Source organism: Phocoena phocoena, chromosome 4, assembly GCF_963924675.1.
Source record: "Phocoena phocoena chromosome 4, mPhoPho1.1, whole genome shotgun sequence".
Lineage (NCBI taxonomy): Eukaryota > Metazoa > Chordata > Mammalia > Artiodactyla > Phocoenidae > Phocoena > Phocoena phocoena.
The window spans coordinates 18,010,338-18,029,668 of NC_089222.1; the positions used below are offsets into that span (position 1 = coordinate 18,010,338).

At 46.4% G+C, this 19,331-nt stretch overlaps 1 protein-coding gene across 1 annotated transcript in view; it reads left to right on the top strand.

Moving 5' to 3' along the window:
* EPHB1 (EPH receptor B1) overlaps positions 1–19,331 on the top strand; it is a 428,446-nt gene that overhangs the window by 323,439 nt on the left and 85,676 nt on the right. Inside the window, exon 6 of the mRNA XM_065876076.1 lies at positions 12,007–12,131. Coding sequence (XP_065732148.1) covers positions 12,007–12,131 — 125 coding nt within the window. The remainder of the gene's footprint in view (positions 1–12,006; positions 12,132–19,331) is intronic.

Below are 19,331 nucleotides of genomic sequence, written 5' to 3' on the forward strand. Positions count from 1 at the left end.
GTGGCTTCCCCAGTACTTCCTTCTGTGCTCAAACACTCAATAAACCAGAGCTGCCATTGCTCTGGTCCCACACCAGGAAGTCTGACGGGCCTGCCCCAGGCACCCTCAAAGCCACTCTGGGGTGCCTGCCTAGGACTGGAATCACCTGACAAGAATTCCCGTCTCTCACACACCCCTGCATAGCCTCCTGCTGTCACAGGGCACAGCATTCAGGTTTGCTCCCTTTAACTGGCGCACCTTCTGGTTTCCCCAGGAAGAAGAAGGAACAGAGGAAAAGTGCCAGGCAGGGGTGACCCGGGGGCAGAGGGGCCCTAGGAACACACTGCTGAGGATGCCTCATCCTCCTGGAACAGGGCTCTGCTCACGTCCACCTCTGCTGGGACCCCTGATCTCTCCAAGGGATCAAGGGTCCCAGAGGGCAGCACCCACCCGTGAACGATGTGACCCTGACCACACCCCTCCACATGCTGGGCATCCTCCAGGGGCTCTGAAAATGCGGGGTGCTTGAGTGTAGGGGGAAGGGAGAGAGAGCCAGCGTCTGTCTCAGGGACAGGAACCAGGTTAATTTGGGCTCTGCTCTAGCCTGCTGGGGACATAGGGAAGCAGTTTCTCTCTCTTACCCTCAGTACTGTAATCCATAGATGGTAAGAACTGACAGAAAACTGAATAACATCAGATGTCCTTTTAAAATGTAACATTCTGGACTTCCCTGGTGGCGCAGTGGTTAAGAATCCACCTGCCAATGCAGGGGACACGGGTTCGAGCCCTGGTCCAGGAAGATCCCACATGCCGCAGAGCCACTAAGCCCACGAGCCACAACGACTGAGCCCGCATGCCACAACTACTGAAGCCCGCGCGCCTAGAGCCCGTGCTCTGCAGCAAGAGAAGTCACCGCAGTGAGAAGCCCTTGTACCGCTATGAAGAGTAGCCCCCAATCGCCGCACCTAGAGAAAGCCTGCATGCAGCAACGAAATTAAAAAGAAATAAAATTAAAATTTATAAAAAAAGAAATAAAATTAATTAAATAAAATTAAATAAAAAAATAAAATGTAATGTTCTGATTTCTAGACAAAGTTTTCAAACTTGAACTTGCCTCAGAATCCCCTGGAGGGCTTGTTAAAACTCAGATGGTTGGGCCCCACCTCCAGGGTTTCTGATTCAGTAGATCGGAGACGGGGCTCAAGGTTCTGCATTTCTTATCAGTTCTTAGGTGATGTTGATCTGGGAGTATGTTTTAAGAACTAGCAGCGTCACGTAGATGATCCCAAGAAAGAACCCACCCCCAATCAGAGGCAATATCAAAAACGAGGGCCTCTGCTGTAAACCCACAAACCCAGAGCAGCCCCCAGCCCCCAACACCCAATGTCACAGGCTCCCTTGGCTTTTAGAACAAAACTCTTAGTGGATGGACCAGTGAGGGAGGGGCCCCTCTGGGGGGGTGGGGTTGACTCAGCCACCCAGGCTGGAAGCCCTCACTTTCTCTCCCACTCACACTTGGTTGAGCCCTTGACGAGACTCAGCCAATATTCTACAACAGCATCGAACTGATGCCGCCCACCCAGAGCAGTCCTCTGTCCCCAGGGGACTCAAGGTAGAGAAGGAGATTGGAAAGGGTTGTCAGGGCCATCTCATGGCACAGCCCAGAGCAAAAGCAAAGAAGCCAATGTCCACACTAGGGGAAAACAATTAGAAAAATAATGAATTCTGCTTTTGTAGTCATACACAGTCTCCAAAGTAATTACTTATTTGTTTAATCTACTTTGACCAGAAGTGTTACTGTACCAAAAATATTTAATGAGTCAGGCTTCCTGATGTAAAATTCAAGCATATTTGTGCAATGAAATGAGTTTTCATCAACAGAGGCAGAACCTGTTATCTAAGCAGTACCTTCTCAACAAAGTTCTCTCCTAGAATACGGATGTCAGAAGAGACAAGATTCTTCTATGCACAGTTCATCATTTGCACATTTCATCTGTGTGCAAATTATTCTTCTTTGTCATCAGTACTATTGGGCCTGATGTCTTTACCTGACATTTAAATACAGATTTTAGTTTTTTCCTAAGGGTGTATTTCATATAAGGAAAAAGATAACCCACAACCCTTAACTCCTCATATCCAACCTCGAGACCCATGCCTTTTAGGAACTCATATAATTTAATCTGAGGTCTCAAGGGGACTTTTGGAGGCTCCCTAGCAGTTTTGGATTTTTCCATGAAAGCTTCAGAGTCTGGGCTGGGGAGATAGGAAATGGACCAGCCTCGGGGCTCTGGGACCCCTGCTTCTGATTCACCCAGAGCAACACTGCATTGTTCTGCTTCACACTTTATACTTCAGGGAATCTTTTCTTGGTAGAAAGGATTTTACAGCTTAAAAAGAAAAGTTAGAAAACCACTCACGTTAAGGTAACCTTTCAGTTGAAACATCTCAGTGAGATGGGAATGGTCCCAGCCTCCCCAGTTTCTGCCTCTGCTATCTAGAAGCACTCCTGTCCCCACTGCCCTGGGACTGCTGTGTTCAGACCCACTCCGTGTTCCTTCCCAGGTACAGGCTGCAGAATCACAACCCTGCCTCCCCTCCCCCAACATCCTTCTCCTTTAAAGGCCTATGTCCATGTTTGGTGCAACTGTGTGATTTTCCGACCCCTCTTACTTCCAGCGCCTTTGGGGAAGAGCCCGCAGCCATTCCAGTAAAGGCAAACTTTTACTGAACATCGATTAGGGGCTAACACAGTGGGAAGAAGCTAAAAATAGGACTTGTGCCCTAAGGAGTTTATTCCAGTGATGGAGACCAGAGATGGTTACCTGGAAGGTTAGATCCCAGTGCACTGTGTCCCAAGGTGGTAATTACAGCCCCATGAGAGTTACTAAAAGTAAGGACTTTGAGTTGGGAGGAGAGAAGGGACACTTTGGTGGGCATGGTCTGGCGTGGCTAAGCCAGGGCAGTGTGTGGACTGATCTGGACCTTTGAAGGCTGGTGGGGTTATGAAGAGAGGTGGCCGTAGTGGGAGATCCCTGAAGCTGGGTTCTGCTGAGACTCAATGAGTGGAAGAGTGAGATGAGAGCAGCGGGCTCCTTAGAGGGAACCATGGGAGGCACCTGGACTGGCCAGCGGCTGCCACATTGTAAAATGTTAGAGAAGGAGTTGAGATTTTTTTTTTCCAATGGGGATGCCATTTTTGAGCATCAGAGGAAGTGAGTAAAATGAGCTTTGGGACAGTTAATCTGGCTGCAGTATACTTTAAACTGAAGAAGCCCAGAGGTGGACAGGGGATCTGGGACAGGATATTAGGTGTAAGGCAATGCCAGTGACCAGACCAAGAGAGAGGTGGGCACAGAGCTGAGGGAACATTGTGACTCCTGGACCTGAGTCACACCATGGGATGGGTGGGTCATGCCTCAGCCCCTCCCCACAGTCACAAGCTTTCCTTGTCCTCAAGGACAAGGCACCCCATTGTTTACTTCCTAGATTACATCCCAGAGAAACTTCAGGTCATCTCCAGATGTTACAGGAAACCATCTTCCTTCTGGAGCATTTATCACACCCACCTCGGGGAACCTTCCCTTTCTCCAAGCCCATTCTTATTCATCACTCCACTCCGACTGGGTTGACATGTTTATTTATCTCCTCAAAGATATTTATCATACGAATACCCAAGGCTTGTCACTGGATTGTGCTCTTCACATTTACCTTGGGGAACAATGCCCAGGGATTGATTTGCATCTGTGAACACTGGTGGACCCAGAAGGAGACTTTGGGCTGGTTGCCAAGTCCCCTGGGCTAGCAGACTGGATCTAGTTGGAAGAAACAATGGACCACACGGGGCACATCCTCAGAACATTTGAAAACCTCATGACATCAGGGTTAATATTCTTGTTTTACAGTTGAAGAATTTGAGGCCCAAAGTAGTTTAGTAACCTTAACCCAAGATCACAGAGTAAGTAGATGGCAGAGCCAGAATAGGAGCCCTCCTCTCTCTGCAACATCACTAGAGCCCTGAGCACAGTCCGTCTCTATTTTTGCTAATTTCTACTTCCCTAGGCTGGGGCCCTTGGCTCCTTACTATTCCTTACCACCCACCTTGTCTTCCTCACAGCTGGGATCTATGGTGTAGATTGCAGGTGGTTAGTCCAAGGATGATTTAGCTGGGAAATGCTATTCTAGAAAGAGTAGGAGAGGTTAGCATTACCATATGATCCAGCAATTCCACTCCTCAGTATATACCCAAGAGAAATGCAAATATAGGTCCATGCAGAAACTTGTACATGAATGTTCTTAGCCGCATCATTCACAATAGTCAAAGTGTGGAAACATCCCAAATGTTCATCAAATGATGGAGGTTTGTCCGAGAAACAGCAATGCCCCGGATGGCTGAAGTGACGATAACACTCAGATGCACACTGTTCTGGTGGGGCAGCTGTATCACTCTGAGGGGTCACTGTGGGGACCTCCCCCCACCCCACAAACCTTTCCCCATGGAAGGACAGGGGAAAGCTCCCCAACCCGACCCAGCATGAGTTATTGTGAGGGAGGCAGTGGGCTGCCCTTTCCGTGGGCCTCCTTGGGAAGTTCAGACAGGAAAGCCTCCTAAGTGGAGACACCGCTTGTCTTCCAGGACACTTGCTAGGCTTGTTACCTGAGCCCAGGCAAAGGGGACTCAGCTGTGACCCTCACCCCTGCTCTAGGGCAGGTAAGGGGTAGTCTCACAGCAAGGCTGTCCCTGGCATGATTTCCACCTGCAGGAGCAACACTGTTTTCCCCTTTAGATGAGATTTACTGAACTCTGAAAATCCAAGTTCCATATTTTTATAGCCTCTTCAAACTTTTTTCTCCAATAGGTCAACTTAATTTTGAATGTATGCGTGTTTTGCTATTATTTTTCTTCAAAACTACTGATAATACTTTTGACGTCTTAAATAAAATATTTTAACATCATTTATTATATCCCAAAATGGATTATGCTGATAACTGTTGAAAGAATTATTTTGACACAAAAATCAATGAAGACATTAGGAAGTAATTTTTAATAAGCAAAGATAATGCTTTAGAACTTAGTAATTGTGCTAGGAGAAAAGCATCAGTTTGTTCTCACGTTTTGGAATCTGAGATGCTTAATCATTGGGGGAAAATGCCCCTATCAGATAAGGAAAACAAAATGAGTAAGAGAAAACTTTGAATATGACTGAGTCAGTAACTAAATTAAAGGGTCAAGGAATGTCATAAACATAAACTGTATGGTCCAGGAGAACCTGAGATAGGAAATCAAGGCTCCACACATTAAGAGCCAGGGTCCAGACTTGGGGTTATTAACTTGCAGAGAGATTCATGCCACCCTCCCAAGACCCAGCCTGACTCTGACAGGAGTGCAGGCCCTATGATCTCTTTTGGAGCCCTTCTTACAAATGGAGGGCTGGTGGTGGTCCACCAGGCTGCATCCGTGATGCCACTGGCAGTGACCTGTGACTGGTTTGGGCTGCTACTTGTCCCATGTCACCGGTGAGTTGTTTCATAACTTACAGCTGGGGCCATCCTGTCCCTGCAATTTATCCACATCTCCTTTGTCAGTTCAGACAAGAACATTCTGTGCACTCTCGCTGCTGTATGTGATATACTATCTTAGACTGTCTGCTTCAAAAACAACGGACTTGAGGATATGGGGAGGGGGAAGGGTAAGATGGGACAAAGTGAGAGAGTGGCATGGACATATATACACTACCAAACGTAAGGTAGATAGCTAGTGGGAAGCAGCCGCACAGCACAGGGAAATCAGCTCGGTGTTTTGTGATCACCTAGAGGGGTGGGATAGGGAGGGTGGGAAGGAGGGAAACGCAAGAGGGAAGAGATATGGGAACATAGGTATATATATATAACTGATTCACTTTGTTATAAAGCAGAAGCTAACACACCATTGTAAAGCAATTATACTCCAATAAAGATGTTAAAAAATAAAAAAGCACTTTGGGAGGAAGTTCTCCCCAAAATCTTTCTTGGTAAAAACAGAGACAAAGGACTGACTCCACCTGCGTTTGCAGTTTCTTCATCCCTAAGCCCTTTGACCAATGGCGTTTAAGTCTCTTTCTGCTTCTGACACATTTAAAGGGCTTCTTATTATTGGCTGTGAACAATACAGGTGTGTGACTTTTACACACTCCTGGTTTTGATTCTGGTTGAATGCTCAAACAGATTTTCCTCAGTGCCTGACAGGACACTTGTCATTGCTTCTCCACTGTCCTCTTTGGATTCTGGCTTCCTGTTGGACCAGCCTCTTTATTTTGCTGAAAAGAAGTGCAGGGCAATTTTGATTATGTTTGGATTTTTTGAGCACCGCCTCTTTAGGCCAAACAAATCTTTCTTTCTTTCATTTTAAAAAGTTTTTGAAGTACAGTTGATTTACAATGTTGCGTTAATTTCTGCTGTACAGCAAAGTGCCTCAGTTATACATATATATATTATTTTCATATATATTCTTTCATATTCATATATATTTCTTACATATTCTTTTCATATATATATATTCTTTTTCATATTCTTTTCCATTATGGTTTATCACAGGATATTAAATATAGTTGCCCTGTGCTATACAGTAGAACCTTGTCGTTTATCCATCCTACGTGAATACTTTGCTAATCCCAAACTCCCAGTCCAACCCTCCCCTCCCCTCCCTCCCCCTTGGCAACCACCGGTGTGGTCTCTATGTCTGCAAACACATCTTTCTTGATCCTTCAGTACCTTCTTTCCAAATGGCCCCTAAACTAATTCTTTGTCCGTATTTTTTCTAAAGAAAGGTCTATATTTGCTTATTTGCTAAAGTTTAATAATTTTCATTTCCTTCTCTCTGTAAAATGTTTAATTTAGTCAAAAACATTCTGTGTGCTTGTGAGGGAGAGACTCTTTCAAGCATTCAGTGAAACTGTCCCTTCATCTTAGGACGCAGGTTGGTTTATGGAGAAAAGACAGCTGGCCAGGACATACTGTTCAAACTATTGTATTCAGGGGTCCCAGGGGCTGCTGCTTTGAATTAATTTTCCCTTCCTGTCTTAGCCTGCCTTAGTTTTGCTAAGAGAAGTTGGTGTTTGAGTGGATACCTGAGCTCTTTTTTATTTTGTTTTGTCTGAAGGTTTTATTGCATGTGAAACAGCAGATTTAGAGGTGGCATTTGCTCTTGGAGAAGGAAAAAAGCATTTGTCACCGTAGGTGATCACTGATGGCAGAGTACCAAATGTAAGCTGTTCTGATCTTCAGGGAGGAGGCGTGATACTTTCTTACTTTCTCCCCTGTGCAAAATCCCATCTCAGTTAAAAGGTAAGACATTTAGAGTGACCTGTATGAGAATAGATGGCCTGCCAGGGGGCCCGTGACGATGGTGTCATCACCATAAATCTGAGAAATGCTGGTGGAGGTGACTGTCACCCTCTGGCAGCTTCTCCTGGGTCTGTGTGCTGCTGCTGGCCTGCTGGGAGGTCCTTGCCACCTGTATAACAGGGACACTCCTCTCAGTGGATTTGACTATCCATTGCATCTGGATCACCTTACCTCTTTGCCATTCGACCCCAAATGGGACCTTCAAGCAGGGCTGTGACTTTCTTACTTGTCCTTCTGTCTTGAGTGATTAGAGCAGGGGTGTGGCACAATGGTTGGCATATATGCTGAGTTTTGAATGATGGCTTTCCAGGGATTAGAGGCAAAATAAAGAACCAAGCCCACCAAAAATCCTCAGGCCATTGGGATTAAACTTTCTAATTTTTAACACATGATGCTTCAGCTTTTGAGGCAGAAGGATCCTGAAAACCTATATGACACTGACATGATAAAAAACTTGTCAACGGAATCGTGTTTCCACAGAGGCCTGAAAGGGCAGCCCTTTCAGTGTGGTGGGCGGTGGCCGGGGATAGTGTAGAGAGGGGAGGATTAATAGGGGCCGTTCCCATCCATCTTGGTGGGCCCAGCAGGATCCCAAACCATCCAGACTGACTCCAGAACACTGCCTCACTTTCCTGAAGCTCCTTCATCCTCTCTTGGGTCTCTGCACAGCGCACACAGGCCTTGGGAAGAAAAATCCCAGGCACCCCGTTAACCATTCAGCCTGTACTAAATCCATACTCACTGCCTAGTTTCACTATGGTGACTCAGCAGTGGCATCTCACACATCCTGTCCTCCGGGGAAGGCTGACTGCCGCTTGATTTCTAGGCGATCACACTCTCTGGTTCTCCTTCCACATCACTGGCCTTCTTTCTCAGGCCCCTTGGTGGCTTTCCCATCACCTCCTGAATCTCAAACTATATATCCTCTTCTGCTCCTCTTGGTGATTTCTGTCATTTCCAGTGCTTTTAATATCTTTGAAATATGATGACTTCACATTTATAACTCCAGTCTGGACCTCTTCGACATGCATCTGCCTACCCATCATCTCCTCTGGGACATCCTGGATGTCTTAAAGCCAGCAGGTCCGAAGTGGATCACCTGTTCTTTCCTCCCAAACTGTACCGATGTCGTCCCTGATCTCAGTCGATGGCTACCCCACTTTTCCAGCTGCTCAGACCAGAAACACAGCCATTGAGATATATTCCAAATATATTCAGAATCTGACCATCTCCTCTCTCACCACCTCCACCACTCCAAGCCTGGTCCAAGTCACCATGATCTTCCAGCTGGATTATTCTTTCAGCTTTCACACGGCCCCTGCACTCCATTAGCAATATAGCACAGGGTGATACCGGTAACATGTAACTCACATGATGTCACTCCCCTGTTTGTGACCCTCCCATGGGTCCCCATGTCTCTCAGTAGAAGCCAACATCCGCTTTTAGTGTCTCTGGGGGCCCTACCATTTGTGACCTCGTTTCTGCATCAGTCCCACTGGCTTTTTTCTGTTTCCCTGAAACACCGGGATGCTCCCACATCAGAAACTTTGCCCTGGCCTCTCCCTCTCGCATGCTCTTCTCCCAGGCATCCACCTGTCTCCCTCTTTGTCCTCTTTCATCTCTGTGCTCCTGCGTCTACTTCTCAGACAAGGCCTGGCCGAACACAAGACTCAGAATTGCAGTCTTCCCCTGGCTGGCCTCCTATATTTTGGCATTCTGTATCCCTTCTCCTCTGCTCCATTTTTTTCCCGTTGTACTTAATATTTTTAACATACCTTGTACTGTATGTATTTATTATGTCTAGTCTCTGAATCCCTCCACTAGAAAAGAAGCTCTATGAAGGCAAGAAATATTAATTTGTTCACTAGGGAATCTCTACAACCTAGAACGATTACTGGCACATGACAGATGCTCAATAAATATTTGTTTAAATAGCTGATTAATGGATCTGGGCCATGATCCTAAGTTGGGAGGAAGAGAAGATGCATTTGATGGTTGAGTCAGGATCAAAAATTATTTCAACTTACCACACTCATAGGCCAAATTAGCACTATAAAGGCACATGTAAATCCCTGTAGTCAAAGCTAAAAGCCAACTCTACAGACAAAAGGTGAGGAGCATACCATGGGAAAACCTAAAGGTTATACTGACTGTGGTTTCAAAATCAAGTAGCAGGGGCCTCCCTGGTGGCGCAGTGGTTGAGAGTCCGCCTGCCGATGCAGGGGACGCGGGTTCGTGCCCCAGTCTGGGAAGATCCCACATGCCGCAGAGCGGCTGGACCCGTGAGCCATGGCCGCTGAGGCTGCGCGTCCGGAGCCTGTGCTCCACAGCGGGAGAGGCCATGGCAGTGAGAGGCCCGCGTACAGCAAAAAAAAAAAAAAAAAAAAAAAAAAATCAAATAGCAGGGACATGTTTTTGAAGCAAAGGCTAATGGTCATATTAATAGATGTATAGTACACAGATCATGGTGGATATTAGTTTTACTCTAATCTTTGCTGTTCAAACAGCAGTGAGAGAACTGGGTTCACCTCTGGGCCTTATGCCTAAAGAGATTTAGGTAACATGAGCCCCGTGTGGAAAAAAGCCACCTCAGGTGCCGGCATATCATGGGAGAAATGTTCATAGTATCTGGCCATTCTTTTCAGCAGGAAAAACTCAGGGGAGACCGCAATAGTTTCTTTCGCTATTTAACAAGCCATTCTGTGGAAGAGGGAACATTCTATATTACTTCACTTGGCAGAACTGAGACCGGTAGGAAGAAGACATATTTCAGATAAGAATAAGGAAGACATGCAAATTGGTGAGAGGTATCCAGGTATGGAGCGGCAGCTTCTGGAGGCAGTGAGCTTCCCATCCCTGGGAATGCAGCAGGGCAGGGCAGGGAATACTTGATAGGGGTATTCAGGACTGCATCAACTCAGGTCCTCCACGAAGCAGACACCAAGATGGGATCGGATGGGATCAGATTTACTAGGGAAATGGGGTGGAGGCCAGAGGAGGCTGGGAGAGCTATCAGACCACAATGAAGGTCTGATCCCTTTGAAGGAGAGAGAAAAGGAAGGAGGATTGAGTGGGAAGAGTCTTAGACTGCCGCAAGTTACAGGGAAGTGTTGGGATATCCAGTGGGCAGTATTTGAGCAGAAGTTGCCCATCAGAAGATTCAGGACTGGACCTGCCTTAGCATCCCCGCCATTCTCAGTCACTGGCTGGGAACAGCATGTGGGAAGTGGGTTCTGCGTGGATGCAGTGATGGATCGCAGAATGCAGCAGCTGGGGTCATTAGGCAATTATGCTCCCAGGGGTAGGAGCTCTGAGGGGCACATTTTCATGGCCATGATGAGGTCTCTAATGGGAACCGGGCAAAGTCCCAGGCAGACACTGCAATTCTAAGGGCTCATCACAGCACCTCTCACTCTGTGCTCTCCTTACGGCTCCCCTGGACTGTGGGTATCTTCACAGCTCTGTGTCTCCACCCCGGCCCAGGGGCCTCATGCCATAGGTTCTCACTGAGAGTCCGTGGATCGTGGAGAATGAGGAACTGCCTGTGACCCGGTACCTGTGCTCTGTAATTTCAGGTCTTGCAGGGGAATCTGTTAACTTAAATCCAGGATAGTAAATGTCACTCAGCCATGGTCCCCAGAGAAAGTCTTGTAAAGTGGAGTTCATGTGAGGAAGCGATCTTCAACACTGCAGAAGTGCCAGGACTAAATGGAACAGCCCCTGAGTAGAGCACAGACTGCAGCCTCATCCATCACCCGCCTCTTCTCCTAGACAGACAACCCTCATTTATTATCTCCAGACTGTTTTCATTTTACTTACACTGTGTGAAAAATGTTGAATTGGGAAATAAATATTATTCTTTTTAAAGAGAGATTTCGGAAGCACTTCACAGATTTTGGAATTATTATTCTGTTTCCAAATGTTTGGTTTGTGTATCATTTCTTCATTTATATTTGTGAGCTCTCAACAGCAAATGTCTTCATTTGGAAAACCCTGACAGAAGTCTACAAGAACTCTGTTTTTGGTCTGTGTTCATGTCTTCTTGAGAGATGCCACCTCTCTTCCTTTGGAAATGCACCAAAATCTTCCATGCAGTCTCAGAAGGAGATGTTTGCTAGAATGTTCCTTTTCACTGCACAGCAATTCTGTACTGACCAGCTCGACTCTCTCTCTGTCAGGTCTTGCCTCTAGATCCTCTTCTCTGTGATGGCTCAGCCCATTCCCGCAAGACTGAGGTTCCTTCAACACCATCTGCTCAAAGACATTCCATCGCGCCTCTTGTCCCACTGCCTGAAGCCTGGATTTGTCCTGCTGGTCACATCCTCCATGCCTGTCTCCAACTTTCCCCACCCACACTGTTTTCCTGTGATTTCTCCAGCCATCTCTTGTTTTGGTCAAACCTTTTTTCTTCCTGTCCACTCTGTTCCCTACCCTCACACATGTTCTCCTGTCCTAAATTGTCACCTGTTCTCTCCTTTGGTACCCAAACTCCATTTGTTCTGCAAAACCCACAGAAAGTTCTATAGATCCAGCTTAGTTGATGAGAAATGTCCAATGACATTTCTCTGCCTCTTTTTCTCTGAAAGACAGCACTTCTCGTATAATCGAGGGTCTGTTCATCTGCCCTGTCTCTTCCTCTCTCTGCAGCCCCTTCCACTGTCCCCATCATGCACCAGGTCAGTGCCACCATGAGGAGCATCACCTTGTCATGGCCGCAGCCGGAGCAGCCCAATGGCATCATCCTGGACTATGAGATCCGGTACTATGAGAAGGTGAGCCAGCCCTGCCTGCAGGCTTGCAAGACCCAGGGCCAGCCACTTTTCCATGGGTGGTGGTCAGCTGAGGTCCCAGGGAGACAGGCTGGAGGGAGTCCTGAGTGGGGGAGGAATCTGGTGACACAGATTAGAGGCTCCCTGAGCGTGCTCCCAGCTCTGCCCCAGAAAAGGCCTCCAAATCCCAGGCACTTTCTGTACCAGCTCAAGAGAGAACCTTCCAACCCCGCTGTCTGCACCACTCACTGGGCTGTCATGGATGGGCAGGACTAATCCCATTCTCCCAGCCACATACTTGCTATACTAATGCAGATGCTACACACCCACCAGGTGTCCCTTGAACTTTCTGAAGATTCTGTGGTTTTGAAAACTAGTCTTTTTTCTTTTTCTTTTATGGCCGTACCACATAGCTTGCAGGATCTTAGTTCCCCAACCAGGGACTGAACCCAGGGCCACAGCAGTGAAAGCACAGAGTCCTTACCAATGTACCACCAGGAAATTACCTAAACTGGTGTTTTTCAAAGTTTTTGACCATATACCTCCAATATAAGATTGTTTATTTATAAATTATATGCATATACTACTGTGCTGAGCTATGTATGGAGGTTTCAAATATTTAAATGGAAATGTAAAAGGATAGGTAGAAATTAATCGAAATAGAAATTTGTATGTTATTTCCCTTGACTGCTCTCTCACAGCTGCTGCTGGGGGCTACAGCAGGGCCTGCCCTGCCAAGAAGAGGGAAATGGTGCCCTGTGGAGTTGACCCCTGGCCTATCTGTGGGGGAAGCAGGGCTTTCCTTCCACCATGGTGATCTATAGCATTTGCAAAATCCCAGGAAAATAGAGTACTTTCTATACTGACCCAACACAATATTTTTGCAAATACCTGATTTATTCCTTTATTATTCGGCAAGTATTTATTGAGTGCCTGCTATTTGGCAGTTACTATTCTAAGATACATTAGTGGTCAAAACAAGGATTCCTGCCCTCAAGAAGCTTACTTTCCAACAGAAAGAGAGAGACAATGAATAATGAATATAACAAATAAAGATCTCATATAGTGTGTTAGAAAATGAGTGTAAATTGATGGGGGGAAGCAGATCAAGGTCAATGGGGTCAGGAGGGTCAGGTTTGGGGGAGGAGTAGGTTGCAGAAATAAATAGAATGGTAAAGGTGGGCCCCTTGGAGAAGGTAAGTTCTAAGTAAAGACCTGCAGGAGATAAGGGTGTTTTGAAGCAGGCATCTGGGGAATAGACAGCCTGTGCAAAGGCCCTGAGGTGAGATCATGACTGTTGGTTCAAGGAGCAGGAAGGAGACTGGCATGACTGGAGTCATACGAGCAATGGGAAAATAGTAGTCAGGGGAGAGGTAATCAGAGGAGATGCTCATGTTAGGCCTTAAGAACTTGAACCTTTCCGCTGAATAAGATGGGAATCCATAGCAGGGTTTTGTGTAGAGGAGAAACAAAATCTGACTTACATTTTAAAAGGGTCATTCAGGCTTTTCCACTGAAAACAGACCTGTTAGATTATAATCATCTAAGACAAGGATGATGGTGGCTTGAATCAAAGTGGAAGCAGATGGCTGATGAAACATAGTTGATTTCCAGGGGTATAAAATAAAGACAAACCAATGGGATTTCCAACAGGTTGGGTTTTGGATGTGGGAGGGTTTGGGCCTGAGTCACTAGAAAAATGGCAACACCAGTGGCTGAGAAGAGGATCACTGTAGGCAGAGCCTGTCTGAGGTGAGGGAAGGGACCAAAGTTCAGCTCCATGTCTAAAATTCCCCTGAGATAGCCAAGCGTAGATGTGGAGCAGGCAGCTAGATGTGCACATCTGGAGTTCAGGGGAGAGGACGGGCTGGAGATGACCATTTGGAAGTTGCCAGTGTGTGGATGGTATGGGTGAGATCATCCAGTGCATCAGTGGGGATACGAAGAGGAACAGGGATGAAGACCTGCAGCCTCCAACATGGAGGCAGTGTTGAAAGTGGAGCATGACTGCACTGGGAAGGGAGCCCTGGATTCCAGGGCCGTCCATAACTGACAGACACACAGCCATGGTCCCATTACTGAACCACTTACTCTAGGTCAGTTTTCACACTTGTAAAATGGCACCAATTTACCTCCCTGAAAGCAGAAGCTCAGGTGGATCACCAGTCTAGCCTGCAAGGAGGTGTGCCCTTCAGCCATTACAGCCGAACTTGCAAGCAAGGTGAGGGTTAGGCGGTTTTCTACTCATTTAGAGGAAACTGGGTTTTGTAGACAGTTGATTTTGATAATTCAGGGAATTGGGGGTAACTCAAATGGTATGGATTCATAAGCAGCCATTATATCCATTCACTTTGAATTGGGGACCCTTATTTACTAGATATTTTTTAATCATTTAGTAAAGTAAATGTTGGACCAATCCAAAAATGTTTTGGACATATTTGGACCTATTGATTACATGGTCTCGTTTCATCACCAAAGTTGACCTAGACCAAGTTCAAGTTGACCTAAACCTAGTTCTATTGACCAAGTCCAGTAGGATATTATGCTTGGCCATATATGGTGTGATGTCAGAGTCACCAGTAAGGTCCCACCCAGCCCCCCCTTCCCACACACATGTGAACTTGAGCCTTATGGCTCATCTCAGATAAATAATAATACTTTCTCCCTAGCGTGCCCCTGTTGGGTGTCAGAGGCTTTCTAAACATCATCTCCTCTCCCCTTTCACAACTCAGTGTAGTAAATCTTAGTATCGTTGTTTTGGGTAAAAGAAACAAATGCACAAAGAAGTTGAAAAAAACAAAGCCTAGTTGCTCAGGTCACACAGCTAGAAAGGGAGTCTATAGCCTGGGTTCTTTGCCCTGCAGCCAGGGGCGGTGCTGGGAAGGGGCTGGACGCATGGGAAACCACCAGTCCTTCTCCTCACCTGCCGTGCCAAGGGCATTCACCCTGGGACGGGGGTGAAAGGAGCAGAACCGAAACCATGAGGCTCATGCCTGTGTCCCCTGACTCCTCATTCCCCAGCCCACACCCGAGTCCTCCACGGCCTTTCCCCGTACAAACTGTAGTTGACCTCAACTTCTGACACTATGAAGGAAGATTATTCTCCCATCTTAGGCCCTGTCCCTACTTCTCAGTAATTTATACCAATTATTAACAGAACACACGCACAGTAGCTCAAGGCCTGAGGGGGCTTCCGCACCTCAGTGAAGGATTTCATTGTCCCAGAAGATAGAATGCTGTTTTTAGGGACGCAGAAGATTCTTCTCCTAAGCACTGGTTGCCATTTGGTATATTACGATAGAACTCTTCCTCACGTATAAAGTGCTTGACTATAAAATACATTACATGCCTTGACCACTTCTAATATGTCTAAAGGAAGGACATTGCCTTGTGAGGGTATTTTGAAATAATAGTCCCAATGATAATAATTCATCATATGTTGAGTGCCTATTATATGCCAAATATATTACTTCTGATCCTTAAAAGAAATAAAAGAAAGATACTTGAAAGCCAGGTATAACCAATTTATGGATGATGGAACTAAGTCACAGAAAGGTTAAATGACTTACCCATGACCTCACAGGTCGCAGCTAGAGAACCACAGAACTAGAACTATAGATATTTTTTACTATATTTCAGTATATTTCTGAGCTCAGTATAGGACTGGATGCAATTGTGCTGATGCTGAGGATCTGAAAATTAGCATGACCCCCTGAAATAAGAGATTGGATCTTAATTTTCAATCCAAATGCTTGTAACCAGAATGGTTTCCCTCCCTGCTCCACAAGGCTGTGGAATCCTGGTCTTAAGAAGATGCAAACACAAGTAGAACTCAGCCCAGCAGATGTCCTGGGTTCAGTCCAAAGAAACTGAACTCATCATTCCTCCATCCTGCACTACTTCTTCTAAACCAGGAATCAGCACCATTTTTCTGTGAGGACCAGGTAGTAAATATTTTAGGCTTGTGGGCCATAGAGTCTCTAGCCCGACTACTCAACTCTGCCTTTGTAGCAGGAAAGCAGCCATGGGCAATAGATGTCAATAGATGGGCATGGCTGGGATCCAATAAAACTTTATTTACAAAAACAGGTAGCTGGCCATAGGCTGTAGTTCTCCAAGCCCAGATCTCCTGCTCCATATCACACTCATGGTTTGTACTTGGTACACCTTTCAATCTCAGTGTTGTGAGTAGAATCAAAGAGGCTTTCATCTCCTGCAACAGCTCATTAATAGAGAGCTCAGATGCCATCGAGCTGATGACACTTCCAGGGTCTCTCCCATGTTCATCTTCTTCCTCATTTTAATACGTTTCCATTCATCATTCCCTCTTGTTTACTGTCTTGTAGCACTTTTCACTCCTGGCATCAGCACTTTTAGGCAAACCAAGGGAGGAGCATCTACAGCTGCCCTCGGCCGTCTTAATGACTAAGTGTTTAGACGTGTACTCACCCTTCGTATTAACTGTCTAGGTGAGAAGGGGCCGCTTTAGGCCTTGGGAATTTCTACCCTTCAAATTTAGGATCATTTTCTCACAGGAACTCTTTCAGACTCTGGCAATGTCTTGTGCTCCATCGATGGGTTAAAATGACTGGTCCCAAGTGTGCTCTTTATTCATTCATTTAGCACAGAGGTGTTGGGCACTCAGGCAGGGCAAGCCCTGTGCTATGCATTGGGGATGGAGAAAGAAGATGTGGTCTCTGCCCTCAACAGCTGCAGCCTCTGTCTCCCATACACTTGTGAAATCAGTCACAAGCAACCAAAAAAAAAGAAAGAAAAACAACAACAAAAAGCAACCCTGCTCTTTACTCTCCCTTGTTTGCCTGAGGTTGATTAATGGTTCTGAGAGAACAAGGACTGATACTCATTTTAATCATTGAACTTCTTGAAGGATGCATAGATGATAAAGTGATTATGGGTTAATGTTTGGTCCTCACAATCCAAATGCCAATATACCAGAACACATTTTTCAGTAAAAGAGCTGCCCATCCAATGCTTCACTTATTTCAAGCAGTGCACACTTGCATATGATTCCAGTAAAACCAGAGAATTCAGGCAGTCACCTGGATTTTGTAGCAATGGGATTTTGTCCTGATTTGTAAGGTGAACTAAGATTTTCATCGTTTCAGATCTCCAGCGTGTCAAGATAGTAATGACCAAAGTTCTAGATGGCATCCCTTCTAGAGTGGACGACCTTCTTTTTGCTGAATCCCTGATTGGTGGGGGCTGGGTTGGGGAGGGGGGCCATCCACCTACTTTTTAAGTAGATCAAAGGTTGGACAGGTGGTCCCTCCCCAGGCCGTCTCTCGCAGAGGCCAATGGATATCACCTCACTTAGTATGAGCGTGGGCCTCTTTGTAACGTTCACATGTCTCTTTGCTCTGGCCTCTAACCTGGAGTCCCTTACAACTGCTCCCAAGCCACTCATCACCGCCCCCATACCACTTATGCTCCAGAGATGCCCACTCATTTTCAGGCTCCTGAAGCCCTTTAGGGTTTTTTTTTTTTATCCTGTTTTATCCTGTTATCAGGGGATATTCTATTCAGTTCTCACTCTCCTCACTCATCCATGGGGCTAATTTCTTTGCTCTTCCATGACTCACTCATGTCACCCTTTCTCGGAGCCCCTTTCAACCGCCTTGTCACTCTAGGCTGGGGGACCCCCTGAGCTGCCCTCTGCCAAGTCACTCACTCAGCACTGCTGTCATCTTCTGTTTGCTTTTGGCCCCACACCACACGATGTCGCATACCCAAGGGCAGGGACCATGCCTTGGTACCTGCAGCCCTTGTATTGTGCCCAGCACATGGTAGTGTGTCATCAGTATGACCGCCTGGCCAAATGAATGAATGATTACACATCCAGTCATCTCTGCCTCTGCAAAGTAGACTTTCTTCATATTTTAAGACCCCAGTAATTTCTTATCATGGGGCTATATTCTTTTGTCCTGGTTCAACTCCCCATGTTTCTTCTGTCCTTTGACTAAGGATGTGGCTTACAGACCTCTGGTCATCAGCTTTCCTCTCATTTGTCACCATGCTTCTTGGACTGCTGTGCCTAGAACTCATCACAGTGCCCTAGATCTGTACGTGGGACTCGGGACCTCTTTCTCAGTGACCCAAGATCTTCATTTTCACTAATGTTGCCATTTTGCTCTAAGATTCATGGTGCAAAACAGGGGCAGACCCAGACTCTAAACTTCCGTGCCTGCACACTGGAGGTTAAGCCACCATCTTCACAATGCTCACGTGGGAATGATTAGAGACCAGGAATGGTGTTCACAAAAGTGCTGAGGGTTAGGTGGAAGGATGAAGGGCAGCAGTGAAGAGAGTCCATGGGCTGGAATAGTGAGGGGTGCTTTCCTAGGAGAGGAGGCCTTGAGGGGTGTAAGCGTAAGGAACCTGGAGACTGCAGAGGAGGCCTGGAGAGAGGCATTTCAAACTGGGAAAACAGCCTAAGCGAAGGCCTGGGGGCCAGGGCTGTGGTACCTGGAGGGGCAGCAAGGTGGCGATTTAGGGGGATGTGGGAGATTGGAATTGACTTTGTTATGAAAGATCCATGGACTGAGATTGAGGAGTTTTGTCTTTATCTGATAATAGCTTTAGGGAGTCAGAGATCTTTTTTTTTTTTAAATTAACGTGTATCCCTTAGAGTTTTTTTTTTAGATGTTGGGGGTAGGAGTTTATTAACTAATTTATTTATTTTTTCTGTGTTGGGTCTTTGTTTCTGTGTGAGGGCTTTCTCCAGTTGTGGCAAGCGGGGGCCACTTTTCATCGCGGTGCGTGGGCCTCTCACTAACGCGGCCTCTCTTGTTGCGGAGCGCAGGCTCCAGATGCGCAGGCTCAGTAGTTGTGGCTCACAGGCCTAGTTGCTCTGAGGCATGTGGGATCCTCCCAGACCAGGGCTCAAACCCATGTCCCCTGCATTGGCAGGCAGATTCTCAACCACTGTGCCACCAGGGAAGCCCCCAGAGATCTTTTTTACAAATGAAGTTTAGTTTGGGTAGGGAGGGAATGGCAGAAAAGATGGGAGGCTACAAAAGTCCAGGTGCAAACCATATATTACACAAGATCAGCAGCAAGGATGGCAAAAGCAAGGACCCTTTAAGGGCACTCATGGTGGATGGGAGGGTCAGAAGGAAGAGACCCAAGCAAGGTCTGTGCATGCCAGAGGACACACGCGTGCAGGTAACAGGGACTCCAGAAGGC